The 23,551-nt window shown below is 33.8% G+C and overlaps 3 protein-coding genes across 4 annotated transcripts; 2 read left to right on the top strand and 1 right to left on the bottom strand.

Moving 5' to 3' along the window:
* Window positions 1-591: 591 nt before the first annotated feature.
* Window positions 592-21,500, bottom strand: LOC109180930 (F-box/WD-40 repeat-containing protein At3g52030). 2 transcript variants are annotated; one of them, XM_019330661.1, is made up of 11 exons: window positions 21,489-21,500; window positions 5,597-5,789; window positions 4,651-4,833; window positions 4,377-4,431; window positions 3,183-3,281; window positions 2,440-2,543; window positions 1,945-2,034; window positions 1,663-1,805; window positions 1,481-1,568; window positions 783-1,207; window positions 592-674 (listed from the first exon to the last, which is right to left on the bottom strand). In XM_019330661.1, exons 2-10 carry the CDS (start codon window positions 5,743-5,745, stop codon window positions 832-834), a joined length of 1,287 nt encoding a protein of 428 aa, XP_019186206.1. In that variant the 5' UTR covers window positions 5,746-5,789; window positions 21,489-21,500; the 3' UTR covers window positions 592-674; window positions 783-831. The 2 variants fall into 2 exon arrangements, with proteins under 2 accessions (XP_019186206.1, XP_019186198.1); XM_019330653.1 differs by having other exon boundaries at window positions 609-1,207.
* Window positions 10,103-13,364, top strand: LOC109180973 (methyltransferase-like protein 13). The gene is made up of 8 exons (XM_019330708.1): window positions 10,103-10,503; window positions 11,360-11,473; window positions 11,582-11,650; window positions 11,770-11,789; window positions 11,870-11,922; window positions 12,024-12,054; window positions 12,144-12,225; window positions 12,980-13,364. Exons 1-8 carry the CDS (start codon window positions 10,314-10,316, stop codon window positions 13,150-13,152), a joined length of 732 nt encoding a protein of 243 aa, XP_019186253.1. The 5' UTR covers window positions 10,103-10,313; the 3' UTR covers window positions 13,153-13,364.
* Window positions 19,801-23,239, top strand: LOC109180964 (MADS-box transcription factor 23). The gene is made up of 8 exons (XM_019330696.1): window positions 19,801-20,289; window positions 21,630-21,708; window positions 21,939-22,000; window positions 22,092-22,191; window positions 22,300-22,341; window positions 22,469-22,510; window positions 22,608-22,786; window positions 22,887-23,239. Exons 1-8 carry the CDS (start codon window positions 20,108-20,110, stop codon window positions 22,972-22,974), a joined length of 774 nt encoding a protein of 257 aa, XP_019186241.1. The 5' UTR covers window positions 19,801-20,107; the 3' UTR covers window positions 22,975-23,239.
* Window positions 23,240-23,551: the final 312 nt, after the last annotated feature.

Raw genomic sequence — 23,551 nt, 5'->3', positions numbered from 1 at the left:
TCCATAATCAATGAACTATAATTCCATAATCAATGAACTATATTTCCATAATCTATGAACTAAAATTCCAGAATGAATGAACAATATAATGTTGTTGCTGGGAATCAAACCTGAATTTTTTTTAAAGGAGAGACGCGCGTTTTTAATAAAACGACGTCGTTTTGGCATCCGTATGCACCATGCATGGTGCATACGGATGCACATCATAACGATTGAATACGATAACGGCAAAATGGCAAATTATACCATGGAGTAGGGTCTACCTTACATTACCCTGGTCCAAAAATAACATTTAGATTCTGTATTTGTAATTAACATATTCTGTATCTGCAATTAATAATTTCTGTACATGTAGTTATCATATTATGTGTCAGTAATTATCAAGTTATTTATTTACATGTACAAAAACTGTTAACTATAAATACATAATGTGTTAACTGAAAATTTTTTGTATTAAAGTTCACCATGCAATAAAACTTTGGTCCATGGTATAACAATTGGTATATGATTCTTTGTCTATGGAAAGTCACTAGAGTTCGAGAATTCAAGCTTTCTTTGTTACAAAAACATTAATATGAAGGAGAAAGCTTGTTTAAAAACATTAATATGGTAAATTCAAGAATAGTGTTTAATATCAAATTGACTTTCACAATAATCGAAACCCTATGCAACAACTTTTTCCTAGTACTGCTAACTTTGTGACTTGAACCCATAACTTCCCATATGGGAGAGTCACTTTGTGCCACTAGACCACAAGTTCATTAGCAAACCTTATGCAACAACTAAATATAGGAGAATATGATACCAAAGAATATATTGTTGAAAACATAACTACTCAAATTTCCAAACCCTGATACAATTATCATTATGTGTAGTCACAACCTTCCTCATTCCAACAGCCAAGCAAGTGATTCTTGGTCGACAAGCTTTAGACATCAGATCAATGCGATCATCACTTGAGGAAAGCTTTTTCACTTTCCTCACAGTTACATTTCGGTCAGACGGGCGAGATGCACTGCTGCTGCTGCTGCTGCTGCTTTCTTCCATGATATGTGTCGCGATCACTTCACCGCTATCCTGGTCCACCACTCTCAAGACGCCATCTATCCCACCGATGACTAATGTTGATTTGTCATTTCGGAGATGATGCATGGAGTAAAGAACGTTGGGACTCACTCGTTCTTCCCAGAGGGTCCTGTCTTGCTTCCTATACTCGAATGAAAACAGAGAATCGGTTAACATTTCAAATGTTCATCATCCACAACTACTTGTGTGAAGTAAATGTTATGCTATATGGATTTATAAGGCGGGTTAGACTAGCTAATTGGTTGGATTCAATCGTTTAGTGTGATTTGGCCTATGTGCATTATAGTCCAATTGAGTGACCCTAACCCAATAGCTAGTATCTTTGTTTATCCTCTTAATTAAGAAGAAAGAAAAATGTTTTGCTATTTTTAGCAACTTCTACGGTTTTGCATACCTAAGGTCCCAACAACATGCATGTCCAGCGGTGGATCCAGCGAACAAATAATTGGAGCCAGGATTGAAACACAAGGTCTTGATTCCGACTTATAAGGAAAACAAGAAGAGTGAATTAGACCCCACATTACCTCGTACTAAAAAGCGGAGGGGATATGTATAAGGTGGGAAGGGGAGAAAAACCTGAAGCATAAGTAGATCCCCGTAAAGATACTTGCTGACCAGAGGAAAGGTCCAACAATGCAATGCTACGACCCTGACTAGAACCCGTGAAAAGCAATTGATCATCGCTAAAAGATAAGCAAGTAACAGGGGCGTCATGCATCCTGCCAAAGGGGAAATTGGGTAAACATACAAAGATGACAAAGTTAAAACTATACTCTTCCAAAAAATCGGAAATATGAAACTTTTGGAATCTCTGTAAAAGAAATTAGCACGGGAATAAGTTAGCCTAAAGAATCATACTTGATTATTTGAGTTACTTTTCTGCTGTACATGTCAAATATGCGGACTTTCCCATCCTCACATCCAATCACAGCTTCTGGATCAACATAACTGCAAAAAAGGATAATGAGAAACTTACTACCAAACAGAAGCTTCATGTGTAAATGAAAATCATGTCAGACAAATAAAACAAAAAATTACATAGAAGCAGGCTCAGCAGCCATGTCAATAACTAAAACTCCTAAGAATATCATAATGCAAATGCTTAACCCCGAATCCCCAATGGCCACAATATTGAGTATTTACCCTCACATTCTAACATAGACTTCTGTTTAGGTGCTAAGAAGTTGGACAAGAAAATTAGCTATTGACTAAAAGCTTATTTTATTCAAAATTTAGCTGTCCAAGAAAAGAATATGAATGAAGCTATTCAGATATCACAGGCATCAAAAACATTTGAACGGTTTCAAAAAAAATAAAAATAAAAATAAAAATCAAGGAAAAGTCATTGCACACCGCATACAGAGTCCCTTTGGGAACAAGGCATCACGTGAGGATAGTATACTTCTTGTTTCAGTCCGACTCCATATACATATCCGGGTACCAACCAAACCAACAACCTACATGTAAAGGCCCATAATCAGCAAAGGTGAAAATTGAAATGTTACTAGAAAACAAGAAAATATAGAAGGGGCTTTGACTCAAGTAATCCACACCCTGCATATCCCTCAGGGGCAGGATGGAGGTCAAACTTCAGCTCAAGCGTTATCCCATTACCCTATGGCGATGGATAGATATATCTAACTTTTCCAATTCAACTCTACCTGGTATAACTCTTACTACTAAGCCAGGAAATATGTATCCTTTGGATTATCCATTTCATACTACTATCTACACTTCCTGCCAAGTGCCAACTTCTCCATGATAAACTGATATAGTCCCACTTTTCTTACTAAGTGCATTGACAGTTGAGAAATCTTCTTCAATATAGACAAACCACGTCCTATATTTGCTGACAATTTATCTTTATAATTGCTACACTAAAAATCACGGAGGCATGCCTTTCTTTTCTCATCTCATCCTTGTAACTATCTATTTACTTGCCTTCCATGCTGAATACTATAACTTATTTTATGACAATTTATATTAAAATAATTATAAATTACAAACATGAAAATGTGCAAATATCACCACTTTGGAGTCTTTGCATGGAATTATAACTTATAAGTAATAGGAATACATTTTGTGCTTAATATTACCTTGCTCTCATCAAAATCAAAATCAATTAGAGGGGCTTTATCAGGGAGAACGTATTCATCCAAGCATTTGTAGCTTTCTGCTGACCAGAGTCGCATGACCTAGATTTTTGGGATTGAGGAATAGTAGTCAGAGAGGCATGCATTAGTATATCGCGGTGCGCAAAGATATCAACCAGTATTTTAGAAGCAGACGTGAGAAATAAATGAAAGTCATAAGTTTAAGGTTATAAACTAAGAGATCCTAGTAATATTCAATGACCAAGAAGATCATAGCCCCCAAGCAATTGAAAGTCAGCCAGAAGAAAGGAAATTTTCAGTTGGCCATCTAGTTCTTACTGAATTTGCCACTATGCTATTGATTTTAATTATTTCTTAAATAAATATGCCATATACTTTTTTATATGAAAATCCACTGGTTTGGTGGGGGGTTAGGCAAACCCCTACCGAATTATCAAAATAACTAAGTTACAAACATGAATATGAGGAAACTGTCATTGATCAAGAACAATTAAGCCATCCTGTAATTTTGGCAGGCAAATTAGAGAAAACAAAATAATCTAGAGAGTTTTAGAATTATAACCAATACTAACAAGATTATCAGCTAGAAAATTTGCGTAATGAAGAACATGGGATGCCAAACTTTGTAGGCAAAATTTTCTTGACAAAGAAAACAAATCAATGAATGAAAAATAAATAAATGAAGATTAACAATATCAAAAAGAAATGTTATCAACAAATGATAACCTACTATGATCAACAAGAGGTCATTGCAAGTCAGCCAGGACACTCAAGAACTGTACACCACAGAATACTACTGCACTAGACTATAAAACATAGCCAAGTAGAATATCATATCAAATTCGTCTGCTTTGAATCAAAGAGAAAATTCCCTGGTTAATAAGTATTAAGCAGCCAATGATAGGATACTAATGAACTTTCCCGTGCCATAGGAAATCTAAAGCTTTAAATCTTTATAGGCATAACATTCCTGTTGTCAAGCTGGCATGTGGTATTAACATCAGAAAACATGGTTCCATACTTTCAAACAATACCGTACATATCTCTCTTCATCAAAGTGTTTCTGATCCATATGGAAATGAGGTGCAATGTAGAACTAAAAGTCAAAAGGGCACAATTATTGAGATATAGAACGGAGAATAAATTAAAGTATTTTTGACAAGGAAAATTCCCTACCTTATCACCCACACCAGTAAGAAAATGTCCCATCTTCATCCGGCACTGATTAACCCTGATAGAATGCAAAATTAGAAGAAGATTTATACAAACATAGAGTCATCAAAAGGACAGTTTGAACCCCAAAGTCGAATAGTTTTCAATGTCAACACTATTAAGCAAAACCTCAGCTCATCAAGTACAACATCAGCTACAAAGACTTTATTATAATATCCTAAAATTTCAGCATAACAACAGTTAACCCAAACATGCTAAAGAAGTCAATAAAACTAACCCGACTGAATGGCCTCTCCACTGGAAAACTTTGGCAGGACCATCCACTAAGGCAAACCTGTGTGTTAGCATAGCTAACCGCTCCAAATGTTCACTAAATGATCCTGTAGGTAAAGATATCTGACTGTTGTCATCAGGATCATTTTTCTGTTGCTGCTGATACCGTCTGTGAATGACTTTTCTCCTTCACAGGGAGGGAAAAATAAAACTTTTATCACTATTGTCTATCAAGTCACAATGTACAGCCTGTTGATATTTATAGCATGGATGATGGATGTGCCACTGTCATTCATCACTAATAACTATAAGTCCACAATACTGTGTCAAACTTATTTATAAACTGAAAAGAAGTTTTGGTATTTCCAACGTGTTTGCATACATACATCTACTTCTCTAAGTCAGATCTTTCATCTCAAAAGTCAAATACTTGGAGAAACTATTACATGGAAATTATTATTATTTTTTTTTATAACAAGAAATTATTTTGTTTTGGTCTGTGAAAGTTTTTGATAAGGTGAGTCAATTGACCAATTTAGTGTAACCTTAAATTGCCAGAGAGGTAGAGACCTTGTAGCCCATTCCCAGTTTTCTGGGAAAAGATAAGACAATCAAATAACCAACAAAAAATTAAAATGAAAAATAATACTACAATTCAGCTTTGCAATTCAAACCAGCCACTATATATTATTATAAGCTTTTCCTAAAGGAAACGATTTTGATAATCAAATTAATTTGCCTGCAATGCAGTATTAGCTTAGAGGTGTGTATACAACCTTCTACTGGCTCATAACTTGGTGAATAAAACAAATAGAAACACAGTGCAGAAATGAGCAGACTTTATCTAAATTCAGCTTATTTTCAAGCTCAACATGCCCTCCGCGAGGCGGTGATTTCTCTTTTGCTTTGTATCGTATCCTTTCTTTTCTACAGAGTTTGTAAAGGCTTACCAAGATGAGCAGACGACAGAGCAGCGAATAACCTCGGCGAGATCGAGGAAGGCAAAAATAATTCCGAGGGAGTCATCGCTGAGGTCTTGAATTCTCGTCCTCCTAGCTTTCTTCGGCGGACGCCGGAGGCCCGCCGCCGATGGCTCCATAATATCGACCGGGTCGGCTCAGGACTTCAGGGTAGAAGAGAAGTCTCGACTTCGAACCGCGGTGTCACTATTTAATAGCATATGAATTGTAAGAATAAATTTTGTTACTTTTTCACTAATTATTTATAAAGTAATGCAACTTGAGCTTGATTATTGTCAACACTTTAATACTTTATAATTAGTTTGGCTAGCGTGATTAACGGTGTATTCTCGTTCTTTCAGAAAGGTCGGAAGTTTGAACTCTCTCGTATGAAAAAATCAATCAAGTCAGCACTTTACTTATTAATTGGACCAATTCGATGTGAATAGGGATTAGTTAGATGTCTTCAGTTCGATGTGAATAGGGAAAGTCAATCTGATCAACACTTACTTATTAACTGGACCAGTTCGATGTGAACAAGGATTAGTCAGATGTCTTCGAACTAGTTTGATGTGAACTGGAATTACTCAGGACAAATAAACCTGAAAAAGCAATATGATCAACACTTTGTTTATTAATTGGACCAGTTTAATGTGAACAAGGATTAGTCAGATATCTTCGAACCAGTTCAATGTGAACCGAAATTACTCAGAACACTTCGTAATTTAACAAATAAAACTACTCAGGGCACCTCGTGATTTAACAAAAAATAAATAAATCTCTATTATAAAATAGCAATAAGAAGTAGTAAATGATCAATTGGTAAAAGTTCCCGCTCAAAGAAAGAAGATTCTAGACAATGGTATATTATGAATCAGTCTTTTAATATATCTCTATATAAAACAATTACTTGGTACTAACAAATAGTAATGATTTTCAAAAAAAAAAAAACAAAAAAAAAAACAAAAAACAAATAGTAATAAATGCATACCATGGCATACAACAGGCGTGTGATTTGGATGAAGGAATTAATGCATTTAATTCTATACATAATTTCAATATTCAAAACATTGTTGGCTGTTCAATGAACCTGCAGAATTCGAAACGTTGGCAGTATTAATTTTTTAACAGTTTACAAAACACAATTCAAATTATAACGACATTCAAGATCTTGGGAATTAAAATGTATTAATTGTTTACAGCTTTTGAAACACACTTTTCACAACTACTTTTATCCTTTACTCCAGTATAAATATCAACAAATACATTGTGAATTTTAACTACAAAATATTCAATCAGCATCTGAGACCATGGTGAATATTGTTGGAGGAATTACCAGAGAGATCAAGGGAGACGAAAAGGTTGTCAGGAATATATTTACAAAGGATTAGAACATGAGATGGAGTAACCATAGAGATCCAGACATTGGAGAGAGCAGCAGAGTTGGTAGGGAGGGAACCAGGGAAGGACGTTACCGGTAGTTGAATGGAAGCTGTGGAGTTATTAGAAAAACGACCACACGTTCAGAGAGAGCAGCTTTGATACCTTAGTAATTAGCTTCTATTCTATAAATACATATATACAAGTTGTCTTCTAAATGATATCTTTCTTTCTTTGTTGTGTTACGTTCAATAGATTATAAACAATGCGCGCAGTTGGTGTCCCGATTTGCGTGCAGTGCGACACCTGCAGCCACCCGTGCAGGTGCAAGGTGGTAGGGCCGACGCTGGGATTCTTGGCGTTCGCGGCGGCAGCGCTGGTGTAGTGACCAGTGGGGGTGGAAGGAGAAGAAGATGGTGTGGAAGGTGATTCTCGATTCATTGTGACTGCGACAGCGATAACGTATACAGAAAATCGAGAAGCTTTAGGAATGCAATGGAAGAGAAAAAGAGGGAGCATGAAGTTGAAGTGATTGAAGTGTGTAGTGGTTAGCGTTGAAGTCAACTATATTAGCCCAAAGAAAAATACCTTATATAAGGGAAAGAGTTAGTAAAAGCAAGGTATGTAATTTTAATGATCATTGGATATATATATAATTGTATAAATGATCTCTGCATGCATACAGGTAACTACGGAGATAATATAAGCATAAATGTTTGTATTTATATTGGTATTGTATTTACTTTCATGCATCCTTTTTTTGTTGAAGCTCTTGCTATGATATATATATATATATATATATATATATATATATATATATATATATATATATATATTTGTTCAATCTTTGCATATTAAGGAATTTTTTATTCAGTAGGGTATTAATGCTTCCATACCAATGAAAGCAGTTCTAAAATATAAAAAATATATTGAAGGGAGGTGTTCAATAGAAGCAGCCATGGTGTTAAATAAAGACAACAAATCAATTCAGATGTTCTTTAAACTTATGCCGTTGCCCATTCCTGTAATTTGAATAAAATCATTTGGTTGAACTACTATTTTTTTCCGATTCAACCACTTTCGGTAAGGATTTTCCAGCCACTGAGCTTTTTAGTTGAAAAGACGATAGAAACACATTGTTCCCGGAGGGGATCTGGATGCCAGATCTGATAACCAGTCTCCAGTTATGGACACTTTTGAAGTGCCGATAACGGGGAATGATTGTTGAACATAGTGGAGAGGAGAAGAAGCAGCATCAAGTTGTGGACGTTTTTGAAGAGTCGGGGAGTGATTGTTGGTCGGAGAAGAGAGGAGAAGCAGCAACACGCACTCTTTTTATTTTATTTTATTTTATTTTTGGATGAAAATGTTGGAGTATTAGGGCAACCCCAATAGAGGTTCATCCCCTAATTTTGGCACAGTAAAATGTCTTCTTAACAAATGAGAACAAATGGGAAGGCAAAAATGATGCTGAATCTTTCTCCTGCAAATATAAAAATTTTGTCAGACTTTTAGAAAAGAAAAGGGAAGGAGACGCGTGTGGGGCATGGGTCCCACCACTGTACATGATGCTTGTTTCTTTGTTTTATTCTTTTTTATTTTTAAATTATGCTTGCCGTTGCAAAATGCAACGGCCAGCTTTTCTTTCTTTTTTTTTTTTAATTTTAATTTTAGTTTTTAATTTTTATCTTAATTTTTTTTAACTTTTTTGTTTTAATTTTTTAATTAGTAATTTAATTTTATTTAATTTTTTAAGCTATTATTGTTATTAAATTTATTAAATTTATAATTATTAATAATATTGTTATTAAATTTATAATTATAATTTGAAAAATAATAATAGATAAAGAAATAATTAAAATATGTAGATAAAATGGTGGGTCCACAAAAAATTGTGAAAAAACTTAAAACTAATGGGAAGAAGAGATTTTGTGATTGAGTGAGATAGTGGATGATGAGGTGGATGTTGGGGCCCACAAAAATCTGGAGAAAAATCCACAACTATTGAGGATGCCCTTAAGAGGCTTACGGTTGTTTCTAGGCATGTTTTTAACCTTTGAATATTAAAGAGTTTGATTATAGTTATGCCTAGGGTTTTTAGATCACACAAACTTAAAACTCTTATGTGTAGTTATTCTAAAGAATGTTGTACTCTATTGTAAATGTATTTTATAATGAAGTGTTCAACAATTTGTAATATTGCATTAATATACGATTATTGTTTATTTCGTTACTAATGTTTTTATACTCATTGATACAATATATAATTACAACTTATTTTTAAAACTTGATAAACAATAATTTTATTTAATTTGTGATCTGTGCATGGCATGGGTGGAATTGTGGTATAGCAATGAACTATTTGTGGTATAACAAAATTTAAGAGCTGTAGTCATGAAAATGCCATCTTAGCATTTTGCTTATCCTACTTCCGAAAAACTTTTAAAAATAAAAACATTCCAAAAATCACGTTAAGCCTATTAATACTCAAAGAATTAAAAAAACAAGATTATATACATACAAGTATGCAATATCCTTCATTAGGTCTATAACCCCAAATATAATAATAATTTTAAAACTTTTAATATCAATTTTAGAAAACAAATTAGAAAATATGAAAAAAAAAATGAGCTTACTTTGACAAAACTAAGGAATACTAATCAATAAAAATTACCAAAAATATTAATCATAATAAAATTTATTCAAGTATTATCACATGTGAGGTTGTTACCAAAGAAATTAGTGTTTGTGCATTATAGTCAATTGTATGTTATTGCTTCAAGAGTTAGCCATTCAAATGGTTTAAAAGTTTTAATTTGTAGTAATTTAGGAAAATGTTATAAGTCAACCACTAATATGGTTTACAAAGAAGTTTTGAATAATTTGTAATTTTGATTAGTTTTTTTTCTATTATTATTCATTAAATTTTTAAAGCTAAAATAACTATTTATATGAGACGTTAATATTTATGCTTATATTTTACATACCGTGCATCGCACGGATAAAATACTAGTAAACTCAAAATACTACAAAAGGGTATTAATTCATTGCAATTACTACTAATAATAGAAAGCTTTTTTGTACTTGGGTAATACTTGAATCCAATGGCATTGGGACATGGGAGACAACATATGTTGAACAACGTACGGATGAGATAAATCGAGGGGAAAAATACATAGGATTGAGACGTAAGCAAGCGTAGACTTTACTCTCCAAGTATATACGAGTGCATCCTTCTTCCCCAAATAGTCCCATCCCCGCAACCACTACAACCACCACTAACCGTCAACCGCCGCCCCGCCTCGCCGCCCGCCGCCACGACAAAAACATGTACAGAGACGAGTCCGCCTGCAACACCTACAACTACGGCGACGCCCTTTACTGGGACGCTCGGTATATTCAGGATGCCGGGTCTGGGCCCTTCGACTGGTACCAGCGCTACGCCGCTCTCCGCCCTTTCGTCCGCAAGTATATTCCCACCGCCTCCCGTGTTCTCATGGTCGGCTGCGGTAATGCCGGTAATTCCTCCTCCTTCTTCTTCTTTCTGTTTATCTTAGCTCAGTCTTTTTTTTTTTTTTTTTTTTTTTTTTTTACCTTTGGTTAATCTTCGGTTAATTTTGCCCCCATTTCTTTAAATTTCTCAATTTACTGCTGCCTGGGAGATTCTCGAAGCTCATATGGTAAAAATGGCATCTTTCTCTTATAGAACACGCCTCGGAGCTTGTAAATTTGCCCTTTTTTGTTTTCAGTAATCTGGTGATTATTATATCCCTACTTTATTTATTTATTTTGCAAATTTTTGGATTGGGCTATTTAAAGATTATTTCTTTTTTTTATTTATTTGGCGTTTAAATATTTATTCCCCATATAAATTCTAGGGTTTTTGCATTTATTCCATACTGGTATCAATACCAAAGGGCAAAGGCCCAAAGGGCATGATTTTGGATATTCTACTGTTGAAAAACTTTGGAATACTGGAGATGAGAAATGGGAAATATTTTTCTGTAACCAAACAGGCCCTTAGTACAGCTTATTGTTTTAGCTCTTTGCCTCTTTCTGAATTCTGATGCCTTTCTTATCCTATTCTAATAGTAGCAGAGCACTACCTGTCCCCACACAAACATATATGTTCCTTCCTCCTAATTTTCAGGGCTTTTATATTCTTGATAAGTTGTGTCCTTAATAGACATGTTACCATGTATTTTTTAAGGTTTTGCACTACTTGACAACTGTTGTGTCCTTAGTATATATGTTACCATGCAAAAAGATTATATTTTTTAAGGTTTTGCACTACTTGACAACTCTTGTGTCCTTATATATGTTACTATGTTAGCATATTTTGAGGTTGTTCAATGAAAATCTTTTGCTTTGTAGTTATGTCGGAGGATATGGTGAAGGATGGGTATAAGGAGATAGTGAATGTTGACATATCATCAGTGGCTATTGATATAATGAGAAGGAAGCATGAGCAGATACCAGAATTGCAATGTATCGTAACTAATGAACTACAACTATTCAAATACACATTTTCATTTTTTTTTTTTTTTGGCAACAATGAATATATTTATGGTTAATTTTTCTCGTGGAACTCGACAGATATGCAAATGGATGTTAGGGATATGAGTTTCTTCCCCGATGAATCATTTGATAGTGTCATTGACAAAGGCAAGATTCATTTTATATGCATTTTCAAAAAATAATTTAGTTTTGTGTTCTAGGAATATAATGTAACGTTCGTTTTGATGTTTGATTTTGTATGCACGATCTGTTCATCCCTGCAACAGGAACTCTTGATTCATTAATGGTGAGATTTTCTTTTTGTGTTTCTTTATCTCTTAATAACTGGTTCAAATGCAATAATCTCTTGGGCTTATAACTTTTCAGTGTGGTACCAATGCTCCAATTAGTGCTTCTCAAATGCTCGGGGAAGTGAGCAGGTTGTATAGCATTTATAGGCTTTTAAGTTTATATTTTCACTTTTTGCTGCAATCAATATTCTTCTTATCGATAAATTTCATGATTGTTTTTACTTTTGTAGGCTTCTGAAACCCGGTGGAGTGTATATGTTGGTAATTATCAGCGGAAAGATTCTTTTTGTTATTAGTTTCCCTTATAAATATTACAATTTCGTATTGATGCTTTTGCTTTCTATTGATAGATAACCTATGGTGATCCCACAGTGAGGATGCCTCATGTGAATCGACCGGTTTACAACTGGAAAATTGAGCTATACAACATACGTAAGTTCCTTATGTTGAATTTGCCCATGTTTTTATCTTCTACACTGTTTATCGTCCATATCTTCGTTTTCTATATCTTGTTTTTTTTTGTTGTGTAAAACACATTTGTATGGCAACTGAAAACCTTAGTACAAGATTGTTTTTATTTTTGTTAGACCATGAGGTGTCCTGAGCAGACCCTAACTGTAGGAGACACCTTTAAGCCTGTACCATACTCATACTAATCAGTAATCCCCATTCGCACCGGGTCGGCCCAATTAAGGGGCAAAGTGCTGGCCAGATTGGGTTTTTCCATACGAGATGGGTTTGAACTCCCAACCTCTCTTAAGGGATGAGAGTGCACGGTCACTCACGCCAACCAAGCTGGTTTAGTACAAGATTGTTGTTAAGATTGATGTCCTTCTTTAGCCTGCGAGGTTTAATTGGGGGGATTATAGATCTCGTTTAGAACCTTCACGTGATACTTGCTTTGAAATGTTTGACGAAACTATTATCTTATCCTTAAATTGTTGTCCGTACCTGCTGGGTAAGACTAATCTAGCTAAGCCTCGATCAGACCCATTAAAGGCAACTCTCGAGACTCGAGAGCAGTGTTGCAAAAATCGCGCCTAGGCGCTAGGCGCTTGGCCTCCTAGGCGGTCCCCAGGCGCCTAGCGATTTTTTCAACATTGCTCGAGAGAGAGTATTGTTACATGTACACGGGTTTGAACTCCCGACCTCATGCTTCCTGATGCTATTTCGTTCTTGTTTGCAGCTAGACCTGGATTTCAGAAGCCCGTAGATTCAACTTCTGGTTTGAAGTCGTATTTGGAACCCATACCTCTGACCGAAGCCGGCTTACTTCCTGCAGATTATGTAATGGAAGACCCCGATTCACACTTTATATACATCTGTAAAAAAACAGAAACCAAATACATTTCGGGATAACTTAAAGGCGCAAACTATATGCTGGTGGTTTTGTTATCAATTTCCAGACCGCGAAAATCGCTGCTTCCTTTCATACCTGTTGTAGTTTGTACACAACTGTATGTATATTCACCTATTCAACTGTGCATTACTGTGACTCATAGCTGATTGAAAGATAAGACTATATGCCAGAAATAATAAAGCTTGTATGGCTTGGGGAAAATTTGTTGTCACTTTAATGACTTTTATCCATCTTTGGGAACCCAATCTGCCCATCTGTATCTCTCATCTCCCCAACTCCCTACTGACTTTACCAGTTAGATTGGACCCTACAAGATTTGGCATCATCTTGGAATATATTATGTAATGCTTGTCCTGTTATTATGTGATAAACCTGAATAGATTATGGGTGATTTGATATCAATTTTCTTCATGATAGTTGACAAGGTTGTCTTTAAGAAAGAAAAATGATTGTTTTATATTCATTGTATATTTGTCAATTGACATGTTGTGTATTAATAAGTTTGAATTACAAACTTAAAGGGCTCCTGCCAAATGCCAATGACCTTAGTGTCACTGGTTGTGAGTTCGAGCTTTAGCGGAGGCTAAGTTGAGAAGTAGTTAGTAGTTATAAACAAATACTGCATTGTAGTAGAGTCGGAGGGACTGATGGAGAAAGTAAATCATATGATAATTTCCTCAAGCTCCATACACCAATCTCCAAAATCCTTCATAAAAGCCTTAATTATGGCTTTTAAGTCTAATTCAATGTCCACATTTATGAGCCATTTTTCTTTAACTAATTTGACCCCCTCCTTCAATCCCAAACATCAAATGTAAAATTGGCCGTCAGACCAACTCTCGAGGGTTAATCATCTCCAAATTTACTTAGTAATTAACTCGTTTACAATTACTAATAAATAAAAGTGATGTAACACTTATTACATTCTACATCATTATAATATTATTTTTATTTAAGAAAAATCCAAGTAGTATTTTTTTCCAATAGGTAAAGGGTTTTGCCCTAGTTAAATTTGGAATCCTTAACAAGGAAGACTTCAAAATAGGAAACATGTACAATAGCTGCAATTCAGCAGAAATTCAAGGAAAGAAGTCTTGAACTTGACTACAAATACTTACCTAAAATAAAAGAACCCTACATATATCGATAATATATCTAAAATAAGAGTTTTAAAATTTATCCTCTATATATATATATTACTTTGTACACATTGCGCGACTGATTTAATGCCGAATGTTTGTAATTAAATAAATAATTCAAAGTATATCACTTCAAGATTATATATATAAAAAAAATCATTATAGTTGACATTAAAATTAGTATTTACACTTTTTTAAAAATAATTATTGTAACTGGTATGATATTAGGTAGTAGATCGTAGTACTACTTTTGGTTAGAATTCCTCTAAATTTTGTTAATTACACACACATATATATATATATTCCAAGGTGTCGAACATCACATGTTCCTTTAATACCCGGTACAACCCAAAAGTGAATGAAAACTATTTTGGGTTTGAATGTCTCCACAATAGGCTGTCTAAATTTATACTGTTTTATAGACTTTTTAATTGTTACCTAATACAAGAGGCACAAATAATGATCTACACAATAGACATTTCTATATATTCTCATATTTATTTTTTTAAAAGGACTAAGATAGGCTAGTAGGGGTAGGAAAATGATTTTGATGCCCAAGGAAGGTGTTGCATAAAAATAGTAAAAGAAGGTAAAAATCAGAAGATAAGAAGAAAAGGAAGTAAAAGATTTTGCACTAATGGCATCCACTTTTAACCCCAATTCTTTGAATTCCAACTATATCAAGAAAGTCAAAAAAGTCAGATCTCAGGAAATTACCATCTACAAAAAGAGGTACAAAACTTTTACCATATAAAGACAAATTTCCTTTTACTTCCTTTTTTGGGAAAATACTTAATTTATTCATCATATCAAAGGGGAAAGATTTTCATATCGCAATTCATTACTTGTACGTAGGGCTAGACATCATTCATTACTTTATGTCCTAATCCTAACTATTATATATATTCCAAGTGGAAATTTATTGGAAAATTTAACCCTTTTTTGTCGTATTCAGTTAAAGATAAACATATAACTTAATTTTTTAAAAATTATATATGTGTTACTTTTTTATTGCTAAATTATTAACTTTGTGCCGAATAGTATGTCTTACTATTTTTATTTGTGAGTGGTTGGCTTTGTGACCAAATAGTCTCTAAAGTGATAAAAATGTTGTGTCAGGATTAGTTGGAAAATGCTAGACATGCTAATTTTAATTATTAAATGTTTAAAAGTCTAGCTTTATATGGTTATTTCTATAATTTTACATCATTATTCTTTAGGCATTCACTAATTATATGTTATATATAAAGGTTGCATCTCTGAGGTTCCCACCTCTCCGCTCCAACATTTGAAATTGGAGGAGGAGATAAATAGTGAGATGTGCCTTAACTAACCAACTACAATTGCTAACAAAGTAATACTCCATTTGATAGAGCATATAGGTTATTTTAAATTGCAAAAAAAACAATATATATATAAGCTTTATTTGGTTGGAGAGAATTGCAATTCCCTCACTTTATTGAATTGCAATTCATACCTTTCCCCATATGAATTTCAATTCAATGGGAAAATAATGAAAGGGACAAAGGAAGAAACATCTTTTTTTACCATTGATTATTATTACACAATGTTATTTTAGTATGAACAAATACCAATTTTGGTCCTACGAGTATTAACAAAATGACGATTTTGGTCTACATGTTTAATTCCTACCAATTTTCATCCACGACTATTATTTTAGTACCAATATTCATCATGTTGGTCGCCCCTCCATTTAAGACATGCCAAAATCTAAAAATTTTAAGGGCATTTTCGTCTTTTTCAACTTAAGATTCCAATTTGAACATGAATAAAGGGATTTAAGCCCTAAGATCGATCCCAATTCGCAGTTCACCTCCTCAGCATACCTTAATTTGAGGAGGAGAACTGCGAATTGTGATAGATCTTATTGTTTAAATCACTTTATTCATGCTTAAATTGGGATCTTAATTTGAAAAAAGATGAAAATACCCTTAGGGGGCGTTTGGTTCATGGAATCTTGGATTACCCCAGGTAATAGGATTACCTCTTGGGAGGTAATGTGAGATTTTGATAATATAAGATTACCTTGTGTGTTTGGTTTGTATGGTGTAATATAATATTACCTTGTTTGGTTCAGGGTTATATTGTAGGTTATATGGATCAATTTACAATAATGCCCTCAATAATATATATATATATATATATATATATTATGTGTGTGTATTTATTTATATCTATGAATGTATATCAAAGCTTAAATATTAAAAAAAACTAAATATATAAATATACACATATGTATATTTGATTATATAAACACACACACACACACACACACACACACACACACACACACACACACACACACACACACACACACATATATATATATATATATATATATATATATATATATATATATATATATATATATATTATTATATAAGGATTAGTTAACAATGACAAAGTTGGAATAATTCAAGGTAATTTAAGATTACCTAAAAAAATGGGGATAATCACATTACCGCCACATCAACTTTCAGGTAATATAACATTACCTGGTAATCTCATAATTTGAACCAAACAAGGTAATATAACATTACCAGACTCAGATTACCTAGGTAATCTAAGATGACATGAACCAACCCCCCCCCCCCCCCCTAGAAAATCTTTAAAAATTATGAGGTATTCAATCAAAATTTTTAAAGAGTTCTTAAAAGTCGGGTGATATTCGATTCATACTGTTAAAGAGTCTTTAAAAGTCATGTGAGATTCAAAAAGTTATGAACTTTTGTAGACTGCTACCTAATTTTTTGAAATTTTCTTTCTTCGAACTCTGAATTCTTTCTCTCTATATTTAAACTCAATTTTTTTCTTCCTGTTTCTAAAAACATAATAAGTGTGAATGAAGGTTATACCCTTCATTTATGTCCGTTTTTTTCCGTTAAGTTTTTTTTATACATTGTGCTATAAAGATTGTACTTTACAATATTTTGGACAATTATACCCTTACCGTTATAACTTCCGTTATCTTTTCCACTATTGTTACCATGCACATACACCCACAATACATTTTCTTATATTCTTCAATAATAATAATATATACGCAATATATATTGGAGTTATATGTTAATTATTTTTTAAAATATAAATATCAAAATTAGAAGAAAATTTTTTTACATTATCATTATTATTATTTACAATAATTTAAATATCTAAAATCTAAATAAATTTAAAATTTTAATATAAAGTACTAATATTGAGCACCTATTTTTTGCGCATCGCGCATAAAAAAATACTAGTAAACTTTATAAACCTTATACCTAAATCCAATAAATTAGTTTGTCTTCATTATCTTATATTTGCTTCATATCATACTCTACCAATTTTTATCTTTCACCTAAACTTTACAATCCTCCTCAAAAAATTCTAAATAATATTATTTTAATATATTATTAATATTATATTTTTTATTTTATTTTATTTTATGTAATTAGTAATTATATTTTTAAATATTTTATTTGAACAATTGTGTTATTATAAATTTTTATTCAATATTGTTATGAATTTCTTATAGTAATTTTTTTTTGCTTATTAATATTATATAAGTAATTAGCATATATCTCTTATTATACTATTAATAAAAATAATAATGTTGAGAATGTTGATGTGGGTGAAGAACTATATAATAAGAAGAATTTTATAATATATTATAACATGTTTTGTAAGAAAATTATAAATGATAAAAATCGAAATCATTGAAAATTTGTAAGAATGTATTCAAGTTAATTAGAATATCAACGACTTTTGTAATTTTTTAAAATAAAAAAATTGATAAAAATTTATTAATGTTTTTTTATATAGACTTTTTATAAAATTTTTAAAATTTTTTAACGACTCTATAAAAATCTATAAAAATTTATTAAAATCTAACATTTTAATTTTGTTTGAAAGTTTACAAATTGAATACACCCCGTTTAGTTCTTAATTAGTGGTTGGTCCCAAGTCTTCTATTCCAACTTAGCGATTTTTAACTAACTTTGTTTCCTCAATGAATAAGTTTAATGGGTTAGACCGGCAACTTATAAGAATAATCTATTCAATAATTTAATACCAAAAAAGCGTACAAACATTAATAAGGCGTATTTGTGAAAATGTTTTTACACTTTTATGGTAATGTTTTTGCATTGATACCGTAGACCGTTAGATTGTGCACCTTAAATCACTTAACACAAAACATTATAGCTAAAAAATATTATCGAACTCAAAATATGTGTTTGAGACATTAATAGCCTTACTAATTTATTAAAATTTTTCGTATAAATATTTTTTTTAATAAGCATTTACCATCTTCATCTCAAACTCATCTGTGTTTTTATAAATACATTTTAAAACTTAATGTCACAATTTTAAAGAATTTTTTACACTTTTGGTCTCACGACTATACTGTCACTATCATGATTGATTTGTGACTTTCAAACATTGCAATATCAATCTATGACTATTGTTTTTGTTGCAAAATGGTCATTTCGGCCAATTTTTCGTCAAAATTTCATCCGGTAAAAAGCTCTCCATTTCAAGCAGCCATAAAATAGACATTTACATTGACATTGCAATCCCGGATCGCTGTTGACCTCTTATTTTGATCAAAGTGCGAAAAAATCAAACAAAAAAAAAATAATTGTCAAAGACGAAGCATAATATGCTTTCATCTCATCAACCCATCTGCGAATGAGTTTTTTTGTTTGTTCGAATTTATTCCGCACTTTGGTCATAATAAGAGGTCAACAACGGTCCGAGATTGCAAGCAAGGTCAATGTAAATATCTATTTTATCCCTGCTTGAAATGAGAAATTTTTTATCCGGTGAGATTTTGACGGAAAAATGACCGAAAGGATAATTTTTGCAACAAAAATAATAATCGTGGATTGAGATTGTAAAGTTTGAAAGTCGCAGATAATCGTGGACCCAAAAATGCAAAAAACTCCAATTTTAAATAATTTATCAGCTGTCTTAAACGAAACCCTAAAAAGAAGAAAAATAATTTAGCGGCTTTCGGCATTTTACCAAAATATCACGGAGTGATTAAAATAGATTAGGAAAAAACCCTAAAAAGAAAAAAAATAATTTAGCGGCTTTCGGCATTTTACCAAAATATCACGGAGTGATTAAAATAGATTAGGAAAAAAGGTTGAAATGACAAATATACCCCTGGAGCAGAAACTGTTTTAGGTAAACGTCATTAATGGGGAAATTCACAAGGGAAAAAGACGAGAGTACCCCTGGTACCGCATCTGTTTTAGGTAAAACCATTAATTGCAAAATATTTGAGGGAAGACCAAAAAAAGAAAAAAAGGAGTAAAAATAGCAAAAAGTTGGGTGGGGCCCAAAAAAGGACCAATGGGAAGGGGAGTCAAGCTAAATGTGGCAACAACAGAGTCATGCAGTGTATAGGAAAGGAGGAGAGAATGGCAAAATCCCATGCAAGCTTGCCGTTTCCAGACTCTCGCCATTTGGGGACTCTCCACCTTCTCTCTCTCTATCTCTCTCTCTCTCTTTCTCTCTTTCTTCTCCTCTCTGTCTTCCCTTTTTCTCCCTCTCTCTCTCTCTCTATATTTAGCAACCCATTGTTTCCCCTATCCCATTGTCCTTCTCTGTTCACATTCCCTATATAACTCCACCACCACCACCAGAGCCACCCATCCGCCACCGCCCCTGGTCAAAACCCTTTCTTTCTCAGTTCTTTGAATAGAGGGAGGGAAGGGGGGAGGGAGATTTGTTTGGATTTTGTGTGTATAGAGAGGGGGGGTTTTTTGTTTTGTTTTGGTTTGGTTCTTGATTGAACAAGGGAAAAAAAATGGGGAGGGGGAAAATTGACATAAAATTGATTGAGAATGTGAACAGCAGGCAAGTCACATTCTCCAAGAGGCGCTCTGGGCTCCTCAAGAAGGCTCAGGAGCTCTCCATTCTTTGCGATGCTGAGGTCGCTGTCATCATCTTCTCCAGTACCGACAAGCTTTTTGAGTACTCCAGCACAAGGTATATCTCTGTTCTCTGTATGTTTCCCCCTTTTTTTCCTTTATAGTTTGGGGATTTATCATTGTTGCATGTGGCATTCTTGATGGGATTGCTTCCTTGATTGTGTTTAGTAATGGATTTTATGCTTGGGCTGCTTCTTTTGACTAAAGATTAGATTTTTAGTGGAGGGTTTCTGCCTTTCTTGCAGATGTGCCAATTTGGATTGCTATGATTTCCATGCCCCGTTGATTTTGTTAATTTTAACTGTTTTTTTTTTCTGGGTATTCAAAAAAGATTGTATTTTTGACTTTTGAGTGTACATGGTTGCAAGAAGCTAGTAATCATGTAGCCATGTAGGTAGCAGAATCATTTGTTTTCAGGGGTTTCAGCTTTGTTTTACCATCTAGTAGGCTCCAATGTTCCATTCCCCTTTGCCCAAAGTGGAAAAAATGATTTTTTTTGACTTTTGGTGCTTGTTGCTTTGCCAATAAGCTTTAGCCACTGTTTTCTGCAATTAGTTTTATTGGATTTTTTGATGTCTATGCTGAGCTTCAAACTTGTGTAGCTATAAATTGGCATTGCAGAAGGGGAGATATGCATATGAGCTGTAACCTGGCAACATAGTTGTGTTTCCTAGTAATGATTATAGTCCAATTTTGGAGCTCTTTATAGTATGAGTACTGGATAGCACTTGACTGTTGTAGTGCATTATGTGGACATTGTTTCATGTTCAATTATTTTTTGTCGTTTCTGCAAGGTCAATTTTAAATTCATATTCGGTTTGATGTTTTGCGTTGTTGTGTTTAATTGAATGTCATTTATAGCGGATCGGGGTCTTAATGCAAGGCTCTTTTGATTTGCAATTGGCTAGTAAATCATCTTTGAGAATTTTTTGAACTAAGGAAAGACGAGTCTCCTAGCATCCTCGTAGTTGGATTTCTGTTTGTGTGATTTTTGTATGTACCTTAATGTTCACGTTTTAGAGAAAGGCGGGTAAAAAGACTACATGTGCTTGTTCGAGTTGTCTCATAGTTAAGAAAATTTTCTTGATAACTATGATCACTCCTTTTCTTCCCACCGTTGAGGTTGTGTTTGTTGTGTATATCGATGTTTTCTTTCTTGTCCCGAAGAACGTTATCTTGTGTATTACAATGATGACTCCTAAAGAGTCTTTATATAGGGATTACATGATATATTCAAACTATAATAACTAGACTAACTAGAAGTCTAGAACTTCGACACAATAGAATTGATAGCCCTATTATCTCTACTTGTATTCTGGCAACGATAATACCCTTTGTTTCATCGGTTTATGCTAAATATTTTATTTATACTTATATGCTTTCTATATCTCTATGCAGCATGAAGCATACACTGTCAAGGTATAACAAATGTCTAGATTCTACAGAGACACCTAAAATTGTAGAAAAGAAGCCAAAGGTAAAACTTTAATATTTTCTCGATTGTTAACCCTAAAGTATTATGCTTTTGTACTAAACTCACAATGGATGTGCATTAATAAGTTTCTTATAGATTCACAAAAAGGTTACCACGAGAAGTGCCTATACGGGGCTTGATAATTGTATTCCAATTTTAGCCTTCGTGACTTTTTCGCTTTGCTTCCATTTGCCTGACCACGGAGTAATTTTTCTGACTCTATGAATAAGCAGGTGGAGCACAAGGAGGTGGAAGTTTTGAACAACGAAATCTCGGAGCTTAAATCAAAGCAATTGTACGTATTCTATTAGTCATCCAATGTTTGTTTCCATATCTTTGTAAAAACGAAAGCAATTTAATATTATTGAACCCGAATCTTATTTTAGGCAATTGTTGGGTAAGGACCTTACTGGTATGGGTTTGAATGAATTGCGCCAGCTTGAGCATAAACTAGACGGAGCACTGTTAGCTATAAAGGGAAGAAAGGTTTGTCACTACTTTTTTTATTCGTGACAAACATTCATTTGTCTTTGTTTTCACAGATCTTTAATGGATTAAATCTGTAATGGTACTTTAAAAAAAAAAAAAATCCAGGAGCAATTACTGTTGGAACAACTAGAGAACTCGAGAAAACAGGTATGAATTACAATGATGATTAGATTAATGTTATGTTATAGACTACAAAATCATTTTACAGCAACAATTAAAGACTTCTAAGTTCTAATCTTATGTTGATGTTACGTGTTTTTTTATCTCTAACCAGGAGGAGCGTGCACTGGTGGAAAACGAGAATTTGCGCAGACAGGCAAACCGAATATTCTGATGTTGCTTTTAATAATAATAATCTGGTTTTGATGAATCCTATATTTAACACGTTTTGTCTGGAATTTGATCGAACACAGATAGAAGAGCTTCGAGGATTAGTTCCATCGAACGTGAGTATGCCAATGCCAACGCCTTATCTCGAATATTATCCCGTACTGAAGAATTGTTCCTCGGGAAAAGATGGCGCCGAGAGTCTCAACACAGGGTGCGACGATGATTTGGATAACGAGGTCTCCGATACTACCTTGCAGTTGGGGTAATACAATATCTCGTTCGCCAAAAATTGCATCTTTTCGTGCTCAATTCAAGACGTTTAATTACCTTAACTTGTTCTTTTCTTCGTTTTTGCTGCACAGTCCTCCCACGGGTTCGTGTCGGAAGAGGAAGACGCCCGACCAGGAAACTCATTCCAGCAACTCCGAGAACCATCTGGAGCTGAAGTGACGCGGTTGTCCTTCCCCCGTAGGGTCGAGTAGGGGGGAGTAGATGAATATGGAGAGGCTTTTAGTCATTTTAGATGAGCATGAACAAAGTGAGAGGTTATGCAGACAAGTTTCTTCAGCAGGGCATTGTAAAAGTTAACCAACTTTAGGCTCTCCTTGGCCATTCATCTCTCTTCTTCACCATCTTTATTGTTTTTGTATGGTGGCCTGGGAGGATTATTAACTTCTGAATTAGTAATGGAACTGCTGTTCTTGGTTGCACTTTTCACATCCTTCTAAACTTCTGCCTGTTCTTTCATTCTTGGCCTCTTTGAGGGCAACCACAATAGTGGTATTTGGGGAGGTTTTTGCAGGTGATTATCTTACGTGTGGAAGAGAGAGAGTAATTTTGGTTTTTGCATAAAGATCTCGGTTTTTGTCAGATATGTGGACCCCACCAAATAAGTGAACATTCTCCTCGGTGCATGTTATGTGCACTAGAAGCGCCTAGCCGGGCACGTGGATTATATGTGCCTGCTGGGTGTGTTAGTATAACATTTTTTCTCTTTTTCCCTTCCTTCTTATCTTCTATTTCCTTA

This window comes from Ipomoea nil, unplaced genomic scaffold (genome assembly GCF_001879475.1).
Source record: "Ipomoea nil cultivar Tokyo-kokei standard unplaced genomic scaffold, Asagao_1.1 scaffold0188, whole genome shotgun sequence".
Taxonomy (NCBI): Eukaryota; Viridiplantae; Streptophyta; class Magnoliopsida; order Solanales; family Convolvulaceae; genus Ipomoea; species Ipomoea nil.
The sequence above is the reverse complement of the archived record's forward strand: the minus strand, read 5'-3'. Positions and strand labels throughout refer to the sequence as shown.

Excerpts from the sequence above, each read along its gene's own strand:
- LOC109180964 (XM_019330696.1), top strand. The coding sequence starts at position 20,108 with ATGGGGAGGGGGAAAATTGACATAAAATTGATTGAGAATGTGAACAGC. Across the intron at positions 20,290-21,629 it reads TTTGAGTACTCCAGCACAAG|CATGAAGCATACACTGTCAA; the intron begins GTATATCTCTGT and ends ATCTCTATGCAG. Across the intron at positions 22,001-22,091 it reads GAGCTTAAATCAAAGCAATT|GCAATTGTTGGGTAAGGACC; the intron begins GTACGTATTCTA and ends ATCTTATTTTAG.
- LOC109180973 (XM_019330708.1), top strand. The coding sequence starts at position 10,314 with ATGTACAGAGACGAGTCCGCCTGCAACACCTACAACTACGGCGACGCC. Across the intron at positions 11,474-11,581 it reads GCAGATACCAGAATTGCAAT|ATATGCAAATGGATGTTAGG; the intron begins GTATCGTAACTA and ends GGAACTCGACAG. Across the intron at positions 11,923-12,023 it reads ATGCTCGGGGAAGTGAGCAG|GCTTCTGAAACCCGGTGGAG; the intron begins GTTGTATAGCAT and ends TTACTTTTGTAG.
- LOC109180930 (XM_019330661.1), bottom strand. The coding sequence starts at position 5,745 with ATGGAGCCATCGGCGGCGGGCCTCCGGCGTCCGCCGAAGAAAGCTAGG. Across the intron at positions 3,282-4,376 it reads TTACTGGTGTGGGTGATAAG|GTCATGCGACTCTGGTCAGC; the intron begins GTAGGGAATTTT and ends CCAAAAATCTAG. Across the intron at positions 1,569-1,662 it reads GGGATCTACTTATGCTTCAG|TCGGAATCAAGACCTTGTGT; the intron begins GTTTTTCTCCCC and ends TTTCCTTATAAG.